The sequence below is a fragment of the Delphinapterus leucas genome, chromosome 8 (genome assembly GCF_059928025.1).
Source record: "Delphinapterus leucas isolate spDelLeu-1000000601 "Yukka" chromosome 8, BTC_Dleu_Yukka2, whole genome shotgun sequence".
In the NCBI taxonomy this organism is placed as follows: domain Eukaryota; kingdom Metazoa; phylum Chordata; class Mammalia; order Artiodactyla; family Monodontidae; genus Delphinapterus; species Delphinapterus leucas.
Genome location: NC_143136.1, coordinates 9,720,031 through 9,743,954, shown reverse-complemented (window position 1 = coordinate 9,743,954; position 23,924 = coordinate 9,720,031). Strand labels below are relative to the sequence as shown.

The following is a 23,924-nucleotide window of genomic DNA, read 5'->3' as shown; positions in this document are numbered from 1 at the left end:
GGGACAACAGCTCGGTGCTTTGTGACCACCTAGAGGGGTGGGATAGGGAGGGTGGGAGGGAGACGCAGGAGGGAGGGGATATGGGGATATATGTATACATACAGCTGATTCACTCTGTTATACAGCAGAAACTAACGCAACACTGTAAAGCAATTACACTCCAATAAAGACGTTAAAAAAAAAATTAAGGCAAATCAAGGATTTCTCCAACAAAAGCAGAGAGAAATCATTACTAGCAGTCACTCACTGTATAAAAAAAGTTCTTTAGGCTGAAGGGAAACAATCCTGATAGAAGAAAGGGACTTCAGGAAAGAATTAAGAACACTGGAAATGGTATATATGTGGGCAAAAATAAAAGAATATGGATGTTCTAAAACAACAATTGTCTTATTGTGTTTATAGCACATGTGTAAGTAAAACTAAATAACAGCATAAAGGATGGCAGGAGAAAAAGAGTTAAATTGCTGTAAGGTGGTTGCACTGTTTGGGATATGATAACGTATTACTATATGGTAGGCTATATATAATAAGCCAAGGATACGCATTATAATCTCCAAAAGAGGCTGATTTACAACATCTGCCAAAATGTTGTACACATTTACCCTTTACACAGCAATCTCCCTTCTAGAAATCTATCCTGAAGATAACACAAGTAAAAACAGGAAAGCTGTATTTCACTGCAACACAACCAAGACTGGAAATAACCCAAATGTCCAACAGGAGACTGGCAAAATAAACTGTACATCCACACACTGCAGCACTGTGGCAGCTTTACAAAAGGAATGGGGAATCTCTCTTTCTCTCTCTGAGCATGTGCGTGACGCGCACAGCAGCCATGATAAGTGAACACCAAAACATACTGTTAAAAGCAAGGCAAAGTATGTAAAATTTACTACTCTTATCTAAGAAAGTCAGTGTGTGTGAAGTAGATAATACGGATTTGTTTTTGTTTTCTTAAATAAATAACAAAAGGACAGGCCACAAACTTACAAAGGTTATTTGTGTGGGAGGAGGAAACAGGCTAAAGGGATAGCAAAAGATAAGACTTTTAAAAATTTGTAGATTTGACTTCAGGAACCATGTAAATATAACAAATTATAAAAGCAAGACTACATTTTAAAGTCAATCCCTAAAAATTAAAAGCAAAATAAAGCAAATGTGCTAAACCAGCCTGGTGGCATGAATGTAAAGAATTATTTCAAGTGACTCTAAAACACAAAAAAATGACCACAAAGTGAGATATATCCCAAGAACAAAAAAAGAACTATTACAAACTTAAAATTTTCTCAATAATACTATTTTTGGTGTTAGGTTGGAATTTTGTACTGTAGGATAAAGCAAATAAATATCACTGGGAACTGAAACTTTTGGCACGGAGGGAAAGATACAAGATAAATAAAACCCCTGCAGCCCTGAATGTGAATTGGCAGTATCAACTCATGATTTTTAATCTTAAAAGATTAAATACAATTATTTCCTACCTTTGTCCATTAAAAGTGTCTAACAACAATTATCAACCCAGTAGCAAATACGCCAACAGCCCAGACTGTGGAATCTAAATATCATTTCCTATAAAGAAAACCAGGGCTCTCTGAGGCAATGCCTGATTTCAGGTTGGGGGGGTAGGGGGTGTTCAACTTGGCTCATCAGAAAGCAAAGAGGGCATCAAAAACTACTGAGATCACATCAGAAAGATCAGATGATGACTAGACAATTTCATCGTCAGTGAAAATCAATGAAATGGCTAAAACACATCTCAACCCAACTGACAATGACACTTAAAACAAAAACAACAGCACTCTGAAGGACGCAAAACTGGTAAATAAAGGGTAGGAAATATTTTTCCTATACCAACTATTCTCCTGGGTAACCAAATAGAAGGGAGAGATATTCTTTATATATTTCAACTAAATTACTTCTTTTACTTCGAATAAATGAAGACTGATCATTAGATATGAAATGCTTTAATTTTTAATCCCTGTTGTCTAGACTTTGTGGGCTTCCTAATATTAGAAATCACTACCACTTTTGCATAGTCTTTCCTCACCAGAGGAAGAAAATAAAGAACCAAACTTGAACCTGAAAAAGCCTCTAGATCCAACTACCTGTTTAACAAGTTTACTTTTTTTTTTTTTTTAACTTTTCCATTTGAGCAATGGAAATCTGACTGAATGGGTATCTATCGATAAGGAATTACTGGTTTCTTCTTCAGATATAATAATAGTAATGTGGATGTACGCATGCATGTGTATGTGTGTTTTAAGGGACATTATCTTGAGCTACATGATGAAATGTTTATAGATAAAATTATATAATGTCTGGGATTCATTTCAAATTAATACAAGAGGAGGGATGTTGGTGGGTGTAAAGACAGACTGGCCATGAAGCAGGCACTGCTGAAGCTGGGTCATGGGCATGGGGGTGTGTCACTGTTTTCTACTCTGGTTCTGGTCTATCATTTATATTCACTTCATGTGCAATAGTCAAGCCTTAATATGGATTTCCGATGTTTAATGCTAATATTCTTGGGTAGCTCTGAAACAATTTTTCTTCCCAGCCTTCTCCCCCAAAATAAATGAAGTGGAAAAATAAATGAAATCAAATTTCTCTTAAAAAAAAAAAGTATACACATTAAAAATATGATCTATACTTTGCCATCAGTTAAATTAAAGTTTTTAAAATGTATTTATGTGAGGACTGGAACATTTGAATTCTAGACACTAACTAAGGATTTTCTTAATATAAACTTTTTTAGACAGTACTGTGGTTATGTCCTTATTTTTACAGATATAAATTCAAATATATGCAAATGGCAAAAGTTAAAAAAATAAACTTGGGAGTGGGGAGAACAACAGAGGATATAAATGAAACAATGGTCAGGTCATGTGGATCGATAATTGTTGATGGGTTCATGGATGTTATTATACTACTAATAATACTCTCAACTTTTGTGTATGCTTGATCTTTTTCATAATACAGATAAATCCTGATTACCCTTAGATTAAATCCCACACTTGCTGCTGGCCTGCTGCAAAGGTCCAACATGACCTGGCAAGCACCTACACCTCTCAGATTTCATCTTCTACCACTCTCCTTTCACTTTCCATAGGCACCTCCTGCTGTCTCATGAGCATGCCAAACTCATTTCCACCTGCGGCCTTGCACTTCCTTTTTCCCTCAGATCCCTGCAGAGCTGGTTTTCTCACTCCATTCTGTTCTCCACAAAATCACCTCAGAAAAGGTTTCTTTAACCAGCCTATCATCACACCAACAAACGCCTTCCTAGCTCTGCTTTGTTTTCCTTCACTGCATTGACACGACCTGAAATTTTACTATATAGTAATTGTTTATTGCCAGGGTCACTCTCTAACAGGGAAGCTTCCACGTGGGAAACAACTCTGCTTATTATCCTATTCATGACTCTGTACATCCCAGTGCCTAATAAACAACACTGAATAAAAATGCATACTCAAGGGTTCTCGAGAACTTTGCAAGAGGCTATGTTATTTGAGAGATGAGTATCAGGGCAGCAAAAGCAAAGCAAAACAAAACAAAAACAAAAATACCAGCTGCCTCAGAATGGGAGAAAATATTTGCAAACGAATCAACAGACAAAGGATTAATCTCCAGAAATATAAACAGCTCATGAAGCTCAATATTAAAAAACAAACAACCCAATCCAAAAATGGGCAGAAGACCTAAATAGACATTTCTCCAAAGAAGACATACAAATGGCCAAGAAGCACATGAAAAGGTGCTCAACATCACTAGTTATTAGAGAAATGCAAATCAAAACTACAATGAGGTATCACCTCACACCAGTCAGAATGGGCATCATCAGAAAATCTACGAACAACAAATGCTGGAGAGGGTGTGGAGAAAAGGGAACCCTCTTTCACTGTTGGTGGGAATGTAAATTGATACAGCCGCTATGGAGAACAGTATGGAGGTTCCTTAAAAAACGAAAAATAGGGCTTCCCTGGTGGCGCAATGGTTGAGAGTCCACCTGCCGATGCAGGGGACACGGGTTTGTGCCCCGGTCCGGGAAGATCCCACATGCCACAGAGCGGCTGGGCCTGTGAGCCATGGCCGCTGAGCCTGCGCGTCTGGAGCCTGTGCTCCGCAACTGGAGAGGCCACAACAGTGAGAGGCCCACGTACCGCAAATAAAAAAAAAACCAAAAAACAAAAGATAGAATTACCATATGACCCAGCAATCCCACTACTGGGCATATACCCAGAGAAAACCATAATTCAAAGAAACACATGCACCCCAATGTTCATTGCAGCACTATTTACAATAGCCAGGTCATGGAAGCAACCTAAATGCCCATTGACAGACGAATGGGTAAAGAAGATGTGGTACATATATACAATGGAATATTACTCAGCCATAAAAAGGAACGAAATTGGGGTCATTTGTAGAGACGTGAATGGATCTAGAGACTGTCATACAGAGTGAAGTCAATCAGAAAGAGAAAAACAAATACTGTGTATTAACACATATATGTGGAACCTAGAAAAATGGTACAGGTACAGATGAACTGGTTTGCAGGGCAGAAATAGAGATACAGATGTAGAGAACAAACGTATGGACACCAAGCGGGGGAAGTGGCGGGGGGTGGGGGTGGGATGGACTGGGAGATTGGGATTGACGTGTATATACTAATATGTATGGAATGGATAACTAATAAGAACCTGCTGTATAAAAAAATAAAATAAAATTCAAAAATTAAAAATAAAATACCCGCTGCTTCTTAAAATCCTCAAGTACAAGTACACATAATATGAGCACATGTACACACATTGCATTATTTCTTTTTAAACTTAGAATATTTAATGGAAAATTATACAAGTACAAATTTATTTGTAAGGTCAGAGTTAACAACCTTCGGTTACACTTCAGAAATTTTGAAATTAATCAAGACTGAAGTCTGCAAATAGCCTACTGATTCTATGGAAATATTACTGATGAAGTAAAAAAGAATGTGTGTGTGTGTATATATATATATAAAACCGAGTCACTTTGCTGCACAGCAGAAATTAACACAACATTGTAAATCAACTATACTTCAATTTTTAAAAATGCTTAAATGTAAATTTTATTGCTTAAGGAAGCTAAAGGTAATATTCTATACCAGACAGAATTTAACTGAATTTGTGATTATGCAAAATCATATTCTTAGTTACAAACTGAGACTTAAACAATCACTCTTATATCTAGCATATATGATAAGATCTCTGGGTTATATTAATTTGATTAAATGAGTCTAGTTACTGGTAATTCTGCTGAGAAATCTTTCCTCTCAGGCTCATTTTATAATCAACTGCCTAATGGGTAAATTTTATTATACCATAAAAATCTCAAGACACGAATCTGTGCAAAGCATGCAATCAGATGCTATAATAATGTAATCACCTGAGATCCTATACTCTTCTATAGTTCAAAAACAAACAAAATGAAGGGTCAATCTTGTTGTAAACGTTGGAGGGTTTTCTAATGGTTCCAATTCAGTAATCAAAAATAAAAGGAGAAAATCTTGAAGAGTTGCTATTATTTAAGGCAAGAATGTGCAGAAACTCTGTTTTTTAAAACAGGTTAAAGTTCATGAAAGCTTCCTTATGTGAAAACTCTCTTACATGAATAGGTAAACAGTAGAAACAGCACTCAACTAATTACTAAGAGTTCTGAGGGGAGGACAAATTTAAAAGTATTCACTTACTAGCTCCGCTTCCAATTGTTCTATGGAAAAGTTGTGACATCCGAGGACCAAGAGGACCAAACAGGTGAGGAGGAAGACCCCTGGCCTCTAAGAGAGCTAAGGAAAAAAGAAGGGCAGGAGGAGTAGTTGAAGTGTTAATACAACTGATCTTATCTAGAAGTTTCGAACAACTGATTCATCACATAATTGATTTAAACAATTACTTTCCATTTTGAACTTTAAGTTACATTAAACTTTTCAAGACCACTTGTATATACTAAGATAATTAGTGTAAGTTACAACACCCATGTGTCTACTCCAGGGCATCTTAAGGTTTTATGGAGATATTAAATATCCGTGCCGGCAGGGACTATGTAAGTGCACTGTCCAAGAAAAACCCAAAGTAAACATTTATTTTGAAGAAGTTATGTTAAGCACCTTAGCTATTTCACTCTATTATTTCCCAGTCAGATACTGATCATGAGATCCTCTAAAAACATAGGAAAAAAATCATTTTTCTCAGTTCCCAAAAGTGAGAAAAACTGTTCATAAGAGTTCTAGTCAAAAAGTGATTGCTATAAGTTCCTTCAGGAACTTAAAAGGAATCTGAAACTGGTTCATTAATGTTTCTTGTAAGCCTCACACTGGGGATCTATTCTATAAATCAGCTGTCTGAAGATAATAAAAATACATATCCATGTACTTGTAAATAATGTATACATAATATAAAGCTGCTTTTTAAAAGCACTTACAACATTATAATACCTTGAGTTTATGTATACAATCTACATTCATTTTCAAACAGTTGATCAAGCATCCTACTAGATGCAATATGTCATTAGGTACCAGAGCACAGTATATTAAGCTACCCCTTGTTCAATATCTCCCTTAATGTATTACTAGCTATACATGCAACCATAATGAAAAAAAATTTTTAAACATAAAAAATAAATATACTATATAAGATTTTTATCTAGTTAAACAGTAAAGATGAAGAGCCAAACGGATCATCTTCCAATTCCAAATCATCAAATCACCACTACATACAAAGCTTTTTTTGGAGGTATGGGCACTGCTACATTATACTTTTATGAGCTTATCCGAATTAACTTCAACAAAGAACGGTGTAACAGGCAGCCCGTGACGAGTTTCTTGTAAGCTCAGTAACTCTCTTTACCTTGCAATCGTCCCATCTCAGAATCATCCGATTCACTCTCCCCAGAAGTGGTCATGCCCACAGCCCCTGCAACAGAACTAGAGGCTTCGAAGAGGGGGGGGAAAGGTGAGGGTTAGGAGAGGAACATTTAAATTCATTATGTCTGGTTTATCTTAAAAAAGAAAAAGCAGAGTTTTACAGACAACAATGAATAAAGGCAAACGTGTCTGCCCATTGCACACCAGCTGTTATTCTAGACTTCATCAGGTAGGTTTTATGGAAAAAAGATGGCTCAACTACATTAGAAACAAGCATAATATACAAGCTTTGCATTTCACTCGTACATGGTTTTCATAGTTTCCTCCTGTCTTTGAAACTGTTCCTGAATTGAGTCTTATCCTGAACTCCTCTACCAAAAGTCCATAAACATAACACTGCTAAAAAACCATTGTGATATTTAATAGATGGGCAATTAGTCACAAACAGAAAAGCAAAACTGACATTTGGGGAAAATGTTCCATGTAGATGTGTGCCTTCTTCAGTCTGCTTTATTCCTGGACTATAGCCTGGATACGATCGTTTGCCGTGTTTTCTTTCATTTCAAGACTGTGCAAAGATTATGCTCTCTTATTTCCAGGACAAAACATTGAAGAAACACATTACAACTGACAGAAGACTGCAAAACACTGAAGTACAAAAGACAGGGCAACTAACACGTCAAAACAAATGCAGAATGAAGAGTTCAGATTCAGAAGGATTCTACTACCCAAAATGCTAACCTGATCGATAATTCAGTCTAAGTAAATAGTGGCTGATTCTACAATATTATAAATCTGACCAGGAGATGAAAATATTTTCCTATAAAACTAGCAGTTTTACTGTCCCCTCCTCTCAGTGTCTGTTGAGTCCTAAAGCATTTTTTGTACATAGACGATTCTCAGCTGTGTATGACCACATCATCCACAATACCTTAAGTCCTGTCCACTTGACAGATGGTGACAGAATGCAAGGCAGGAAGAATATTTTTGTCATTATTAAAAGAGGCACATGGATCACGTATGTGAATGTAAAGAGTTTTTCTGAAGAAAGAGATGTAAATACACCAGCCACCAACTCTGTTTTCTTAATACTTTTCTTCACCCCTCATTTAAGTATTCTAACATTTCACCGGGATTTTTAAAAAACTTGTAGAAAAATGTACGGTTTAGAACAGGAATTAGCAAACTGTGGCCCACAGGCCAAATCCAGTCCAGCACACCACTTTGCAAATAAAATTTTGTTAAAACATACGCAAACTCATTCACTTACATACCTGTGGCTGCTTCTGTGCTACAACCACAGAGTTGTTCCAACAGAGCCTGCATAAAGCCTAAAACATCAATTATCTGGCCCTTCACAGAAAACGTTGGCAACCCCATGGTTTAGAGTAACAGGCTAAGTAGAAATGCTAATATTAAGGAGTAATGGAGTTTAGCAAAATCCACACTTCTCATGGAAAAAAAGGAAATAACAACTGTACTTATATATATATATATAAGGCTACTTGTAGGTAGCACTCATTAAATGCGGACTGTATGGAGAACGTGTCTATGTGTTTGCTCTCAACCATACAGAAAAGTATTACAAGCTCTACCATGCACATGGGGAAACCAAGGCTTTGTGTCTTTGAGTGCTTGCCCAAGGTCGGACAACTGACCACGGGCGTGAGACGTGAGCCCAGGCAGTCTGACTTCGCAGGCCGCACTCGTACAAGCTGCCCGCTACCAGCGCCTCGCACTTACCCTCCAGCACTCGTTCCTGATTTCAGTGCCGCTGCTTCTTCGCGTTATACAGAAACCACGCCAACCAGCCCTGCTACCAGGTCCCAATTATGACTGAACTTAGTCAAGTGGCTCTTAAACTTACTTTGAAACTTTTACAAAATGTGGAAAGCAAATACTAAGTTTTGGCAAACAAAATTGTTGGTTTTTCTTTCTTTCCTGCTCCCCCCCCACCTCAAAGGCACACTCTGGAACCACACATTTTTTAAGAAAAAAAAAATCACAAGTTCACTTAAGGTAACGCTGGGTTTTTTTTAAAGCGTATCAGAGGTTCTACTAGTTTGACTTTAAACCAGTCTACAAATCTACAACTTACAATTTTAAAGGTTTAACCTTAAGTGACTTCTTAAACATATTATTCTAAGAACTGACATAATGAATAATAAATACCTCAAATTGCCCTGACACAAAGACATTAACCAAGACATAAAACTTGTAAAAGCACAGAATTAAAAGAGCTGTTAAGAGTATTATAGGGAGGGTCCCAACCTTAAGGGAGCCACAGACCCACTACAAGGAGGAGCAGGGATATTCTGGTTTTTAATCAAGTCGAGGGCCTATTTTGACACAAATCAGTTACTGGACCCAAGGAAAAAGATCCTTTCCAGCTGCCATCCCTTTGATGGCAAGTATTAATAGGCGTTTGCTTACCATAGCTTCCTTTTTTCTAAGTTTTACAAAATTAGATCAACCAAACTAGCTTACTGTGAGCGGCTGTTTGTAAAGTCATGCAGGTAAGGAAATGTAACCCATTAATAGCAGTCAGCGAGAAAGTTGCTTCAATCAAGGCATCAAACCTTGGGCAACACACACAAAATCCATCCCAACACAAATATAAAAGCAAGGCTATCAAACAGAGAAAATCCAATGCCAGATTTTAAGAGGTGTCAATCTTTTTTTTTTGTTTAAACTGGTATCTCTCCCATCTAGTCTCAGCATATCTTCACAGCACCATGTAAGGCAGTTTCCAACACACAGTTAAAGCTGATAGAATTCACTTTTACTTGACAGGAACTGCTAAGGGTTTACCAAATACCTAAGTATAGGAGGCAACGGGAAGACATTTTTAGTGTCACGAAAACTTTTGAGCTAGGCCAGAAGAATGGTTGTTTGGAATATAATTACACCTTATATGGGCCTTGGCATCAGGTGATATGGTAGCAATCTAATTTTCAGTGGTACTAACCAAAAATAATGAGGGAGAGAAAAATTTACAAAACTGAGTTGCTTTCTTTTTACAATCTGACCCTGTTCATTTCTTGTGAAATTAAGATTCCCAATGCCAAATGCAGGTGTCAGAACATTTTTCCTTACTTTGATTGATTTCTGGGTATAAAGAAGACTGCTTGATTCCCCACCTTAGTATCACTAAGATTTGCAAGACTTTATCAGCACTATAAAGGGATGCTCAGTTCTAATGAAGTCTAAAACTAAACCCTTCAGCTCTTGGGACAATGTGGGGAACACTTAACTCTCAACTTCAAGAGTTGACATTTCTTCTATAAAGAGCTAGAGGGGTTGCACTCCACATCACAGTAAACTTCAGAGTGACCCAAAGGGACACCATTATCAACAAACTTTCCTAAATGTCAACAACACTGGCAAAGTCAGGGTGATATAAGCAAGTATTCCAAAGATGGAGCAATGCTTTAATATCTACATGTGAAAAAAGAAATACACTTATATCAACGAGGCCACTGAAATAAGTCAGGAAGAAATGATCTCTAAAAATAAAGAAACACTGAAAAATGGATATATACATAAGACTGAAGAGATTAATCTTTTTAAATTAGTAAAAACATTATTTCAAAATAAATGTTTCAGATGAAGTGAGTCTTATACCAACTGTATAAGAACTGTCTGAGAATGGACACTTGCCATAAGATGCTCTAAGTTACCACCATCAGTTTGTACTCTACACGAACTCAGAGGGTTTTATTTTTCTTTAAATTCCAGTTTTACATACTGAGAAACGAAAGCACATTACACTGAAGAACTTAATATAAAGCTAGTAATAAGTAATCTGCCTCCTTCCCCAGAAGCACTTTAGTGAGCTGGCAGAGGAACCCCTGTAGTACGTACAAGGGATCCAGCCTCCAAAAGGTAATAAAGTTAGTGCTGCTCTAACACCAGTGAACATGCACATGTATCTTTTACATAAACTCAGAAAGCACCTAGATCACAATGGGATTTCAAATATGGATGACAATGAAACACAGGCGAGCCTTTCGGAGGGCAATCGTGTGAACCTAATCCCTTGAAGCTTTTATCCTCTTTGGCAAATATACCAGGGAACAAAATTTTACACACCACCCCCTCATTCTGGCCTCCAATTACACCCCTATGAATTAAACAAACTCGAGTAACCACAGGGAAGCAGAACACCACAGCTGTTATAACTGTGCACTTCTTTTCTCTAAGACCTGGATTTGAGAGTCACACATCCTAGTTTGTAACCCTGGCAAGCTTAACCATTATGCATCTCAGTTGTTCTCATTTATAAAATGAGGATAACAGCACCTCACAGCTCAGCAGGTTGTTCTGAATATTAAATGAGAATATATGTAAAGTGCTCAATAGTGTGTCTGCAATGGAGTGTACGCTCTGTAAATGTTAGCTATTGTAATTACCGTAATGAGTCCACTTGAACAACATACTCAGCAGCTGGCTCTCAAAGTGTCATCCATATGGGAATTGCTCCACTTCCATATTCAGACTTGGAATAAACATTAAAACACTGGGAAGCATAGGCTGTGTGTCCTACAGAGCTTCAGTGAGTTGCATGTGCAATGCAGTGTATGTTTCCAAAAATCTACCATTTAACCCTTCAGAAAAACTATTCTGGGAAAAAGGCACCACCAGAAGAGATGCCGTAAGTTCGCCATGTAATCTATCATACAAAACCAGGAAAGACAAGTTGGTAAAGATGTTAAGCTGGACAGAAAGCTGAGACAAAAGGCACAGAACATGGACAGCAGTGGGCAAACCAGAACCTTCCTGGTAAATGAGGATATACCAACCACAGGCATTAAAGAAAACTGGCACCTATTCTGATACTAACAGTAATACATGAAAGAACTCTGTTCAAAAGTAAGAACATGCCTACGCCTAAAGCTACGCATATCATCCAGATTTAAGGGACTCAACTCAGACCCATATGTTCATAATGATGACTTATAATATTTTTGTATCTGTTCTTAGTGTTAGTGAGAAATGCTTATAACAAGCTACTGTTTAAACCCGTTAGCCACAATCAAGCCGTGGAGTGTCAGCCGCCTTCTGGCACTGGAAATGGGTACATACTTGGGGTGGGGCGGGGGGCCTAATTTTTGCTGGGCTAAGACATCTCGGAGAATAAAAATAAGAAACCCAGAAGAATAGGAATACTAGTCTTAAAGCTGCTTAGATTCAAACTGAATACTTGTTATTTTTTAGGGACTACAACATTCTAAATTAAAATTTAGACTTGTATGAAGCAATTTAAGCCACATCCTTACGTTTTTACTATGAATTTAAAGTTTTACAAACAATCAGTAGGCAACTATTATATGTACTGATCAATATTTAAGAAGCTTAAACAGAAAGGGACTTACTGCTTCTTAAAAGGCCTCTGAATGTAATTAGTACAAATTTGGATTTGGAAAAAGATTAAACAGTAACAACAACAAATGAATACAACTAATCAAAACACCAAATCTATAAAGCGGAACAAAAGCGAACAAGTGTGATGGCTAACATCTTAAGATGTATCTGTCTCCTCTCTTCCATTATATTTGGTGTACCTAAAAAGTAAGTTATCTCCAAATAAATCTGGAAGATACAGAAATGCTTTTTAGGCTTAAGAAGTGCCAATCTACCTGCCGCTCCTTGGGGAGTTTCGTCCGTCCGTGCAGCTGAAGAATTCACTGTCTCCTGGTTGCCTTCAGGGTCGGCCATCTTCTCCTGTCGACGAGCTTCAGCTGCTCCTCTTTTGCCCAGGCCAGAGCCTCGCCGACTACAACAGAAAAATGCCATCATAGGCAGCACTCCCAGTGACCAGGAGCAATGTCCACACAGCACAAAGCTCCAATGCATGGAACACAGAGCTAGTTTCTTCTTTTTACATAAAAATTGTTGTAGAAAATCACTATGGGTAACAACCAAGACTTTGTATCTTTAAAACTCATCCAAGCTATATCACATTGACAATACAAGCTTTTGTGTTGCTATGAGCTGTTGTCATCCTTACAAACAGAAGTGATTTTTAAACACTTCAACTACATGGAAAAGTGATTCCTTCTGCAGAGACAATTCAATTCATTTAAAATAGATCCCTAATTCCTGGGTAAATAGTGGACCACTATATGGACTTTCAGACTGATACTTGAAAATGGGGGCAGGACAGGGGGAGAGAAGAAGATGGGAAAAATTCCCATCACTTAAGTCCCGGATTACTTAAATCATCAAAAAATTACTATCCTAATAATGGACAATAGCTCTAGCCTTTAAAATAAAAGAAATGGGTATTTAATATTTATAAATAAATACAGATGACATCTGGGAAGACACTTGTTTCTGACTGAGGCATGGTGTAAGACATGGGAAAAGGAACCATCAGTCATTTATCATGAGGCAGATTGTATTTTATTGATGACTTTCTTTCTATTTTAATAGCGAAATCAGTAAGCAAATCAGGTAGAGACAGAAGACTTCCAAAATTACAACAACTTAATTTTGTTTAAAGGCAGCTCCCCAAATGACCTCAGAAAGTACAAAAATCTACTACTAAAGAAATGTTTTAGACTAAAGTAAACTACAGTGAAATCAGATGTTGCCTAGTAAAGAACAAGCAGGAACCAGGCATAAGTGACATGTAAATGAAAGCTCTGAATCACCAATGAGTTCTTGAAGAGTTTATTCTCTCAATTATTAAAACTCCTTCCTAAGCAGGGATTTACTTTGCCAACCTTTCATTCACAGGGGAAAAAAGCTCACTCCAAACCCCAATTACCAAGCTATAAATTAGTGGGATTCAAATTAAGTCATTTATTTAACATTTAATTTGTATCAACCATGTGACACACTCTGTGCTGAACATTTGGTTGCTGCCTTCAAGGTGTGTTAGTCTAAAGAGACCAAGCCGCAGCTGTGATCGACTACGAAAGCACTAAATTTAAGAGGAATCTCAACTAATTCAGAAAAGTTTGAGATGAAGAGCACTGCAGGCAGGCGGCTAGACAGCTTGTGTGTAGCACGTAAGTAACTTCTCGTTCATCAAGACAGTGGGCCCGAGGAGAAGGAGAGAATGCTGCAGAGAAAGACAGGACGCTAGATTACCTGACGCCACATACAGCTTAAAATTAATTTTCAACTACAGTGAATTTGGTTTATATCTAAGATTATAAACCTTGGGTAAACTGGATTCAAAGTTTGGCCCAAAACAGGCCAAAAGCCCTAAAGAACTAAGAAATTTTCTCAGAGGTCCTCATAAAAGTACTGCCAAAAAACTTCAAAGGCAAACAGGTGTACTAACTCCAGATATTTTAGACAATCCTGACAGAACCAGGAAATAAGTGGAAGAGTAGAGATTAAAGTGGCAAGAGTCCATTTCTTATGACTTATTAGGTAACAAGTCATACTGTTTCCTTGTGTTACTACTGTACCCACGGCCAAGAGTATAAAGTCGATTACCTCAGAGAAGAACAAAAAGAAGTGCTTAAAGCCTTTCTACTGACCTAAGTTAGAGTAGGGAAAAGGTAAACTAAAATCAGTCACCTGCATCACTGGTTTCTGGCACATTTAGTAGAGAGAACGAAGTACATATAAGAGCAAACTACATATAAAGGATGGAGAAGTCCCATACAGCTGTGATTACCAGCACAAGACCAAAACTGACCAAGCCTGAAAATCTGAGATGAAATTCCAACAAAAAGATTTTTAACTTTATCCTAAGGTTCTGAATCAGTTAATAAAGTATATGAAATAATACACTGTATCATATGTGAAAGGTAGGTCATTTTCTGAAAAAGGGCTCCAAAACAGCAACCAGGAGGAATGGGAACTGGAGATGTGAGAGAACACAAACCAAAACTACCTTCTTCTGTGAGGAGAGGTACTGGAACACAAAATGAAAATTAAGTACATCTCTCCCCCTCACCCATTAAACTCAGTAACTTGTGCCAACACTTTTAGAAACTAATTAGGCAATATTACAGCCATTACAACAGGCATCCCCTTCTGATCCATTCATCACACTACTGGGAAATTTAGCTACCTTTAAAAATAACCCAAATCTGCATAAAGATGCTCATTAGAGATTTCTTTGGCAGACTAGAACTCTGAAAGCAACCAGACTTTCAACTATTGGCAATAACTCTGTGCAAATAATGTAACAGCAGAGGAAAAGGTAGAAGACAAAGGTGTTGCCCAAAAAAGGCATGATTAAAACTTAGCAAAAAAAAGGTAAATAAATATTGGGGAAGAATTCACAAAAATATACAGCAATACTAGCTATATTAAAATAAATTTCTTTGCTCAACATTCAAGAGAAAATTTTAATAATTTTTAAAAACTTAAAAAATTAAGGATTTTGCTGAAAGCTGAACACAGATAACGAGCTAATCATAAACTGGCAAAGCCCAGATTATTACCTGGCACTAGCACAGGAGCCCGTGGTCTTTTGGCGTGTGCTCCGCCTCAAACTGGGGAGCTCAGCAGGTGGGGATTCGCTGCGCTTCTTGGTAGATTTTCTTAAACCTATACATGTGAAATGCAAAAGTAAAAATTTTAAAAGAGCAGTTACCTTAAATTAAAAATGACAATAATTCTTCAGGTCATCATCCGGTCAAAAATCCACGGACTCTTCCACGGTCTCTCTAGCGGTCTCCAGGTTTACTTCCATAGTTTGATTTTACTGCACCTGCTCATACTGGGGAAGTTCATGTGGTGCTTGGCATTCCTGTTCAGGAGAAATCTTCTCACTCTGGCCTAACCTTGACACAAGCTAACCAACACCATGAATGACAGTCCCTCTCCTCTCAAACCATCCTCTTGAAAAGTTCCTATCACAACTCTACTCTTCCACTACTCTTCTCCACTAACTAAAGCCAAGAGATTTTTTTTTGTATATACTATGTATTTCAGGACTTTACTGTATTTCATTCAGCACTTTACTGTATTTCATTCAGCACTTTACTGCATTCTCTTTGCACTGTCCCATTTCACCTAGTTTATATGAGGCTCATCAATAAGGCCATGAGAGAACAAAATGTTTCCTTTCACCAACTCAATGGCAAGAAATATACATTTGAACTGAAGGTTATTTGAATGTCCAATTTACAGAATACTGTATAATTAGGGGGAGAAAGTCAATCAAGCACACTTTACATGTTATTCTGGAATCTAACTAAATACCTTTATAGGGATAACAGATTCTGAAAAGGTACAGCAACTGAGAAAAGTTTATTGCTAGTTCATGAACAATGGGGAAGCCATCAGAGCATCGTCTACTGCCCCCCGGCCCCCAAACAACACTGTTACTCTACACCATACATGACATGACAACACACTGGGTGGTGAGCTCTATCTAAACACAGACCCCCAGCAGTGAGAGGTCTCCAAAGTCAACAGAGCATACTTCCACTGGAACTTCTGGCATCATCTTAAATAGATGGTAACTTTCTCAGAGGCCAACTGTACAATAACAGTTCTCCAGATCATTTGTTTCTTCTCCAATTTTAATTTTTTTCCACTTCACTGCTTTAAAAAGTGTAAAGATAAGAAATTCCTTACTCTTGATTTTGTTAAAAACACCACTAAAGGTTCTGGGAAAGAGGTGGCAAAAAGGATTCTAGACATCTTCTTGACCTTTTAGACTCTTCATTTAAAAACTTCAGTTCATCCAATTTGCACTTAAACTATACATGATGAAAGTTGCTAGGTGAAAAGCAAGCCATTAAAAACTCTTTAAACACAAAGCAGAAAGTATAAGGACAAAAATCTATGTTCAGACAGGCATTACCATTTAGAAATCTAAACCAGACCTTTTGGGCCCTTCTCCCCCCACCTCCCACCCCAAAGAACTTCTGTGAAAGATTATCTAGACTCTTCAAACCAGCATAAAAGGATCAAAGAGTGAAACTTAAAGTGACAAAAGAAGACTGGCCTAAGCGTTTCTTAAATTTCAGTTTTATTTTAAGGTTGATTTTCTATATAGCTGTCACCAGAATTATTTGATGTGATCACAAAGCTATATCTCACATCCTATATACTATTTTATCTTTGCCTAGCTGGATACACACCCCAGACACCTGAAAGATGGACATGGCATGTAGACGGATTATGGAGCTAGCTTAATATATTCAGCTAATAATGTCACTATTTTTTAATATTTAAAAAATTTAGAAATTTTATATTTCAGAAAATATTAAATTACACTTATCTATCTGAATTATGTGACTAAGTTGGACTAAAAAATGTACAATTTAGAGGGAAAAAGCCATCAGTGCACATTATATTAAAACTGCAAAAAACATAAGGTACTTTCACTTATAAGGCACTTTAAAAACCTTTGTATTATTGTCACTAATATTACTTAGTTCATGTAATACTAAAGTATCTATAACTACCATGATACAGTAATAGAGACACTAGTACAAATTTTCACATCTATTTAGTGACATTCAAAATAACATTCAACAATGTATTGTGGGCTACTGCTTTATTGCTAATCTGTGGTGACAGTATACTTTTTGACACTTTCACTACTCATGTCCTATTTTAGACTTTGGTGTTTAACTCTCTCTTAAACAACTTCATTCAGATGTAATTTCCGTATGATAAAATGTACTCATTTTAAGTGCATGGGGTTCAATGAGTTTGACAAACTTATTCACGCATATAACCAACACCACAATCAAGACATAGAACGTTTCCATCACTTTAAAAAGTTCCTTTATGGCCCTTGCAATTAATCCCCCCCTCACACTTCAGGTCCCTGGCAATCACTGGTCTTCTTTTCTGCTGCTATTGTCTACTTTGGAGTTTCATATAAATGGAATCATAGTGTCGTGGGGATGAACTCATGGTGTTGCACGTACTGGTCCATTCCTTTTGATTGCAAAGTGGTATTCCTTTGTGTGGATGTGCCACAATCTCTCTATCCATTCTTGGTGTTAGACTTTAAAAGAACTGTACTAAGTTACAGAGAAGTAGGGCAGAGAAAAACCAAAACAAGAGTGAACAGAAAGCTATTTATAACTGATATCACAAAACCATAATGTAAAATGACTCTCAGGCTAATTGACATTAACTCCATCCAGCCTGATAAAGTAAGAGAACCCCCAACATTTTGTTCTCTGAACTTCCTTAGAGGAGAACTACATAAATTCTTCCAAAAGTCTAAAACATGTTTAGAAGATAGAAAGGTCATAAATTCTGGGACAAAGGAAAGCTGAAGCACAAACTTCAGCTTGGTAGATAAAGCACTTCCTAGAAAACCAGGACAGCTTAACCTTCTTTTGGCCATTCGGCAAAGTGACAATGCTAGCACATACTATCTTCACAATTTTATTTATTTATTCTTTAATATTTATTTATTTGGCTGCTCTGGGTCTTAGCTGTGGCATGTGGGATCTAGTTCCCTGACCAGGGATTGAACCCAGGCCCCCTGCATGGACAGCACGGAGTCTTAACCACTGGACCACCAGGGAAGTCCCTATTTCACAATTTTAGATCGGCTATGGAGATTTTCAAAAGCACTTTCAGATATAAAGTTGTAATAATTCTCATTTTTCAGACACAAAAATATTAACTGACTTGCTTAAAAGTGCATAACCCAAACAACTACACAATTCTAAGCTTATTTTAAAGCAGAGCAGAGAGTACTACATCTTCAATATACTTGTGGCAAGGTGTTAAAATTTTGCTCTACTGGTTCGTTTAGAAAACTTTAAACTCTCTGTATAAAAATAGAGTATTTTTGTAGAACTGAAATGTTTCCTATCATTCTACTGGTCAAATATGGAGTATTTTAATAAATGGTGGGAACATGGAAAAGTGTAAACCTACAACCTACTGAAAACCGATTAAAACACCTGTGCATGGGAACACACATACCACAAACACATCTCCCTGTCCCAGGCTCTGTAATGCAGCAAAACTGCATTATCATTTATTTTTATGATGCCACTTTGAGAAGCAACCAGAATATCACTGATCAAATTAATATATTCTTATCCACAAAGCCTTTGTGTAATAAAGTTAGGTATAAATCTTGTATCAAAGCTCTTATTACAGTTGACCCTTGAACAATGCAGGGTCCACTTATACTCGCGTATTTTTCAGTAAACTGTAAATACTACAGTACTACACGGTCTGTGGCTGGTTGAATCCAAGGATGTGGAGGAACCATGGATAAGGACAGGCAGCTATTAGTTACATGCAGACTAACCCCTCATTGTTCAAGGATCAACTGTATTACCGGTATAAGAATATGTGCATTTGTACCTACAAATATATTCCTATAATCTTTATTCCTTTGGATAAAGGTGAAACTAGCACTTAGTATTCTCTTAAAATTCCTAATTGATTTGTCTTCTACAATATAGGTATGTCTTACTCTTTTTTTTTTTTTTTTTTGAAAAAGTATTCCTAAGCAAAACTGATTTACACAAAGTCCAGGGCTTCACCCTTAAAAAAAAAAAAAGTCCTTTTTTTAAAGTGTGACATTTTTAAAGTGTGACATTTGAAATGTGAAATAATTAAACCTCTTATATATCCAACTGTAAGCTTGGATTTTTAAAAATATAACAACGTTTTAAAAGAATCAACAAATTAAGGGCCTTGGACATTTTACTTTCTGGACCCTTACTAATGTAAAAATAGTTAAGATGTTCGTGGGTACCTTCTACTTATGACTGATTTTTCTTTTCGACTTGAAATATTAAAACTATTTCTCATTACATTAACATCTCAGTACAAAAGTACTTCTCTTGGAAAAGGTATGGTTTTCACTCTTAACTGTGTCAAATTACTTTAAAAGTAGCAATAGACAACTGGGCAATACACATTCACTATCAGCTTTCATTCTATTTTTAATTCTCACATGATCTGTTACAGGTATGCTAATCTTTGACATGATATACACATATAATCGAACCTACTACACAGTTCTATAATGAAAATACAGCACTCCTCTCAATAATAAAATATTCTAGCAATGCAATAATTAAACTTCCCAATTTCCTGAAAGATTCCTTCTGCTGTACAAGAGTAAACATGAATGTCAATGTATTTCATAAGGTTGTTTGAAAATCAAGCAGAGGAGGAGCGGGAGACTGACCTAACATCTTTATTCAGTGAATAATGACTCCATTCAAATAAATGAACACTTTTATTCTGCAACTTATATAATCATTTTAAAGTGACAGTAAAAGATGATCAAACAGACATCTACTGTATATTATCTAGCAGCCCTTTTTCTGAGCACCTGCCTCTTTTTTTCTTTTAAAAATTCTTTGCAGAGCTATCTCCTAACCCTTCTCCATGTGGTACTGATGGAACTGTCATCCACAATACACTCCCACTATATGAGAGAGACTCAAACTGTTGTATTTTCATCATCTACAGTTACAACTCCTCCACCACTATCCCCTCCCCCTCACCATACTAAATCATTTAAGGACAGGCATATGACCCGAGGATATAAGAGACTCTCGTATAGAAATATAAATGATTGGACAGTGTTTTGGGGAAAGAGGGGGAATGAGGGTGTCATAAGTCACAGACTTGGGACTGACAGGACCATCTTCATTTGAGCTCCTGAATCCAGCCAAGCCTGAAGCTAGACAATCTCTTGGCTTTACCAGTCATGCGAGCTGACTTCAATTTAATTTTAATTGAATATGCATCACATATAACCCCAAATCTTCTGATTATAAGTCATTACTGTATTATAATTTGTAGTCTAGAGTAGGTATGGACCAAATCCTGCTGGTAGCCTGTTTCTGTACAGCTCACTAGCTAAGAATGCTTTTTATATTTTTAGAGAGTTGTAATAAAATAAGAATATGTGACAAAGGCTGTATGTGGTCAGTAGACCCTAAAATATTTACTATATGGGTCTTTACAGAAAACGTTTATTGACCTGGACTTTGAGGAGAAATAGGAAGAAAAGTATAAGGACTTGCCTGAAGTTTAGGGGAAAAAAACAGTCCCTCACCAACCCCTCCCCCCCCCAAAAAAACCTCTCCAAAACAAAATCTCTTTGTTTGGAAAAAGAAAAACCAAAAACCAAACAAGATCTAAGCTAAACAATATCTTAGTAATAAAAAAAGTTTCAGGGCTTCCCTGGTGGCGTGGTGGTTGAGAATTTGCCTGCCGATGCAGGGGACACGGATTTGAGCCCTGGTCTGGGAAGATCCCACATGCCGCGGAGCAACTAGGCCCGTGAGCCACAACTACTGGGCCTGCGCTCTGCAACAAGAGAGGCCACGATAGTGAGAGGCCTGCACACCGCGATGAAGAGTAGCCCCTGCTTGCCACAACTGGAGAAAGCCCTCGCACAGAAACGGGGACCAACACAGCCAAAAATAAATAAATAAACAAACCAATGAACCGACATTTAAAAAAAAAAAAGTTTCAGTACTAATTTTTCTACAATATTACGTATCTTGATTTTTTTTTTTTACTTACAGTTTTTGGCATATTCCTATAGAGAGTAAATACATTCCATTTTAAAATGGAGTAGACAAACTGTTATGAATAAGGAACACAAACCAATACCTTAAACAAGGGTAGATATCTAGAAAAATCACTACAATTCATTTACATTTATAGATATCAAAAGATGACTAGACTGATCTTTTAAACACAAATCCCCTATTTGTTTAATATTAAAAAGAGCAGACTTCCCTGGCGGCACAGTGGTTAATAATCCACCTGCCAATGAAGGGGACATGGGTTCGAGCCCTGGTCCAGGAAGATCCCACATGCTGCGGAGCAACTAAGCCCATGCACCACAACTACTGACCCTGTGCTCTAAAGCTCGAGGGCTGCAACTACTGAGCCCGTGGGCCACGACAACTGAAGCCCGCATGCCTAGAGCCCGTGATCTGCAACAAGAGAAGCCACCACAATGAGAAGCCCGCGCACCGCAATGAAGACCTAATGCAGCCAAAAAGTAAATTAATTAATTTTTTTAAAAATGTTAAAAATAAAAAATAAAAAGAGCCTTCAAGTAACTACTTTAAAGATCCATTTACATATAAAATCTGTTTCAATGGGTTTTCAGAACCACTCCTTTTTCCTTCATAAAAGAAAAAAAAGCACCAAATAACAGGACTATTACCACACATGAGGAGTTCAATTTAGAATCATGTAACTGGATCGCTTTGCTACAGGAAAAACTGGACCCCATAAAGAGAATTAATTAATGATGGGTATATTTTCAGTGGCTAACTCAATTCCTCCAGCCCCTGCAGAATCATGAGAACCTGGTATATCTTGATATTGTTGTGCATCTATGTTCAAGTACATACATCTCTATCAAAGGCTGCTTTTCTAAAATAAATTCACAAAATGAAAAGTAACCTATCATATAAAAGGGATCATAGATGTTTATTTTAAAATCAGTAACAATAAAAGATAAGTTGTGCAGATGACAGTGAGCTAAAATCCAAATGGAATTTCCTAAGCCAAATTTTTATTTCCTAGTGAATGCACAGCAATTTCGTTCATTGATTTGGCAATATGAATTAAAAACTTAGAAATGTGCAAATATATTCATCTAACCACTATAATAATGAGAAACTGGAAAAGAACTAAATGTCCAATAATAAGGAATGGTTAAATAAACATCAGTATGGTAATAAAAACTGCAGGAACACAGTGTTAGTTAATGAGGATGTGAACAAATGGGCATTTTTAAAAATTTTTATTTTTTATTTATGGCTGCATTGGGTCTTTGTTTTTTGCTGCACACGGGCTTTCTCTACCTGCCGTGAGCAGGGGCTACTCTTCATTCCTGTGCACGGGCTTTAGGCGTGCAGGCTTCAGTAGTCGTGGCTTGCGGGCTCTAGAGCACAGGCTCAGTAGTTGTGGCGCACGGGCTTAGCTGCTCCGTGCCATGTGGGATCTTCCGGGACCAGGGCTCAAACCCATGTCCCCTGCATTGGCAGGTGGATTCTTAACCACTGTGCCACCAGGGAAGTCCCCAAATTGGCATGTTTACACTACTAGTGAGAATATAAATTCATATATTTCTAGGGGGAATTTAAAATATACATCAATATTTAAAAGAAACATAACCAATGTTAAGTTTCTTATATCCTACAAGAAAATAATGAATTACAAAGCTATAGTCAATTAAAAAATTTAGAAGAACAATGTAAATGCCTCTTAGCTGGCAATGGGCTAAGAGGTACATCCATATACAGTTATTAAAAAGACATGATTGGACTTCCCTGGTGGCGCAGTGGTTAAGAACCTGCCTGCGAATGCAGGGGACACGAGTTTGATCCCTGGTCCGGGAAGATTCCACATGCCGCAGAGCAACTAAGCCCGTGCGCCACAACTACTGAGCCTGCGCTCTAGAGCCCGCGAGCCACAACTACTGAGCCCGCATGCCACAACTACTGAAGCCCGTGCGCCTGGAGCCCGTGCTCCACAACATGAGAAGCCACTGCAATGAGAGGCCCGCGCACCGCAACGAAGAGTAGCCCCCGCTCCCTGCAACTAGAGAAAGCCCACGCACAGCAGTGAAGACCCCAACACAGCCATAAAAAAAAAATAACATGATTTATAGCTTATTTTTTGAAAGGAAAAATGTCAGTTAAAATCATTTAGGCAGATAAAGCACTTTGGTTTCTTCATACCTAAAACATGGATACTACCTCATTCTGTGATCATAATGAAATTTAATGTGTGTCAACTGTCTAGTATGGAGCCTGGCTTATAATAGGCACTCAAAAAGCAACGCCTACCGTCATGCAGAGTGAACTCCTACTTTTGAAAAAAATATGTGCATATACATAGAAAAGTGTCTGCCTCTGGGTAAAGACAAAAGAATGACCCACATGCATTCACTCTGTCCTCTAGTGAAACTCCACTAAAATAGCATTAAAAGAATCTGAGGCATAAATTCACAAGGATGGGAAGAATGGAAGAGACAACCATCACAACACGACACAATTTTAGAAGATGAAAAAGCAGTAATTCCAGTGCTAAATACACTGGGAAGACCAGAAGACTGAAGGTAGAAAACTGAGAT

General features: G+C 37.4%; 1 protein-coding gene across 20 annotated transcripts in view; it reads right to left on the bottom strand.

Annotated features, from left to right (window-relative positions):
* Window positions 1-23,924, bottom strand: part of TRIP12 (thyroid hormone receptor interactor 12) — a 150,947-nt gene that overhangs the window by 58,398 nt on the left and 68,625 nt on the right. For 18 of the 20 annotated variants that reach the window (XM_089916250.1, XM_089916248.1, XM_089916253.1 and 15 more), the window contains 4 exons: window positions 15,307-15,412; window positions 12,535-12,671; window positions 6,879-6,962; window positions 5,723-5,818 (listed from right to left, as the gene is read on the bottom strand). In XM_089916250.1, coding sequence (XP_089772376.1) covers window positions 5,723-5,818; window positions 6,879-6,962; window positions 12,535-12,671; window positions 15,307-15,412 — 423 coding nt within the window. The remainder of the gene's footprint in view (window positions 1-5,722; window positions 5,819-6,878; window positions 6,963-12,534; window positions 12,672-15,306; window positions 15,413-23,924) is intronic. The other 2 variants (XM_089916257.1, XM_089916263.1) reach the window with 2 other exon arrangements.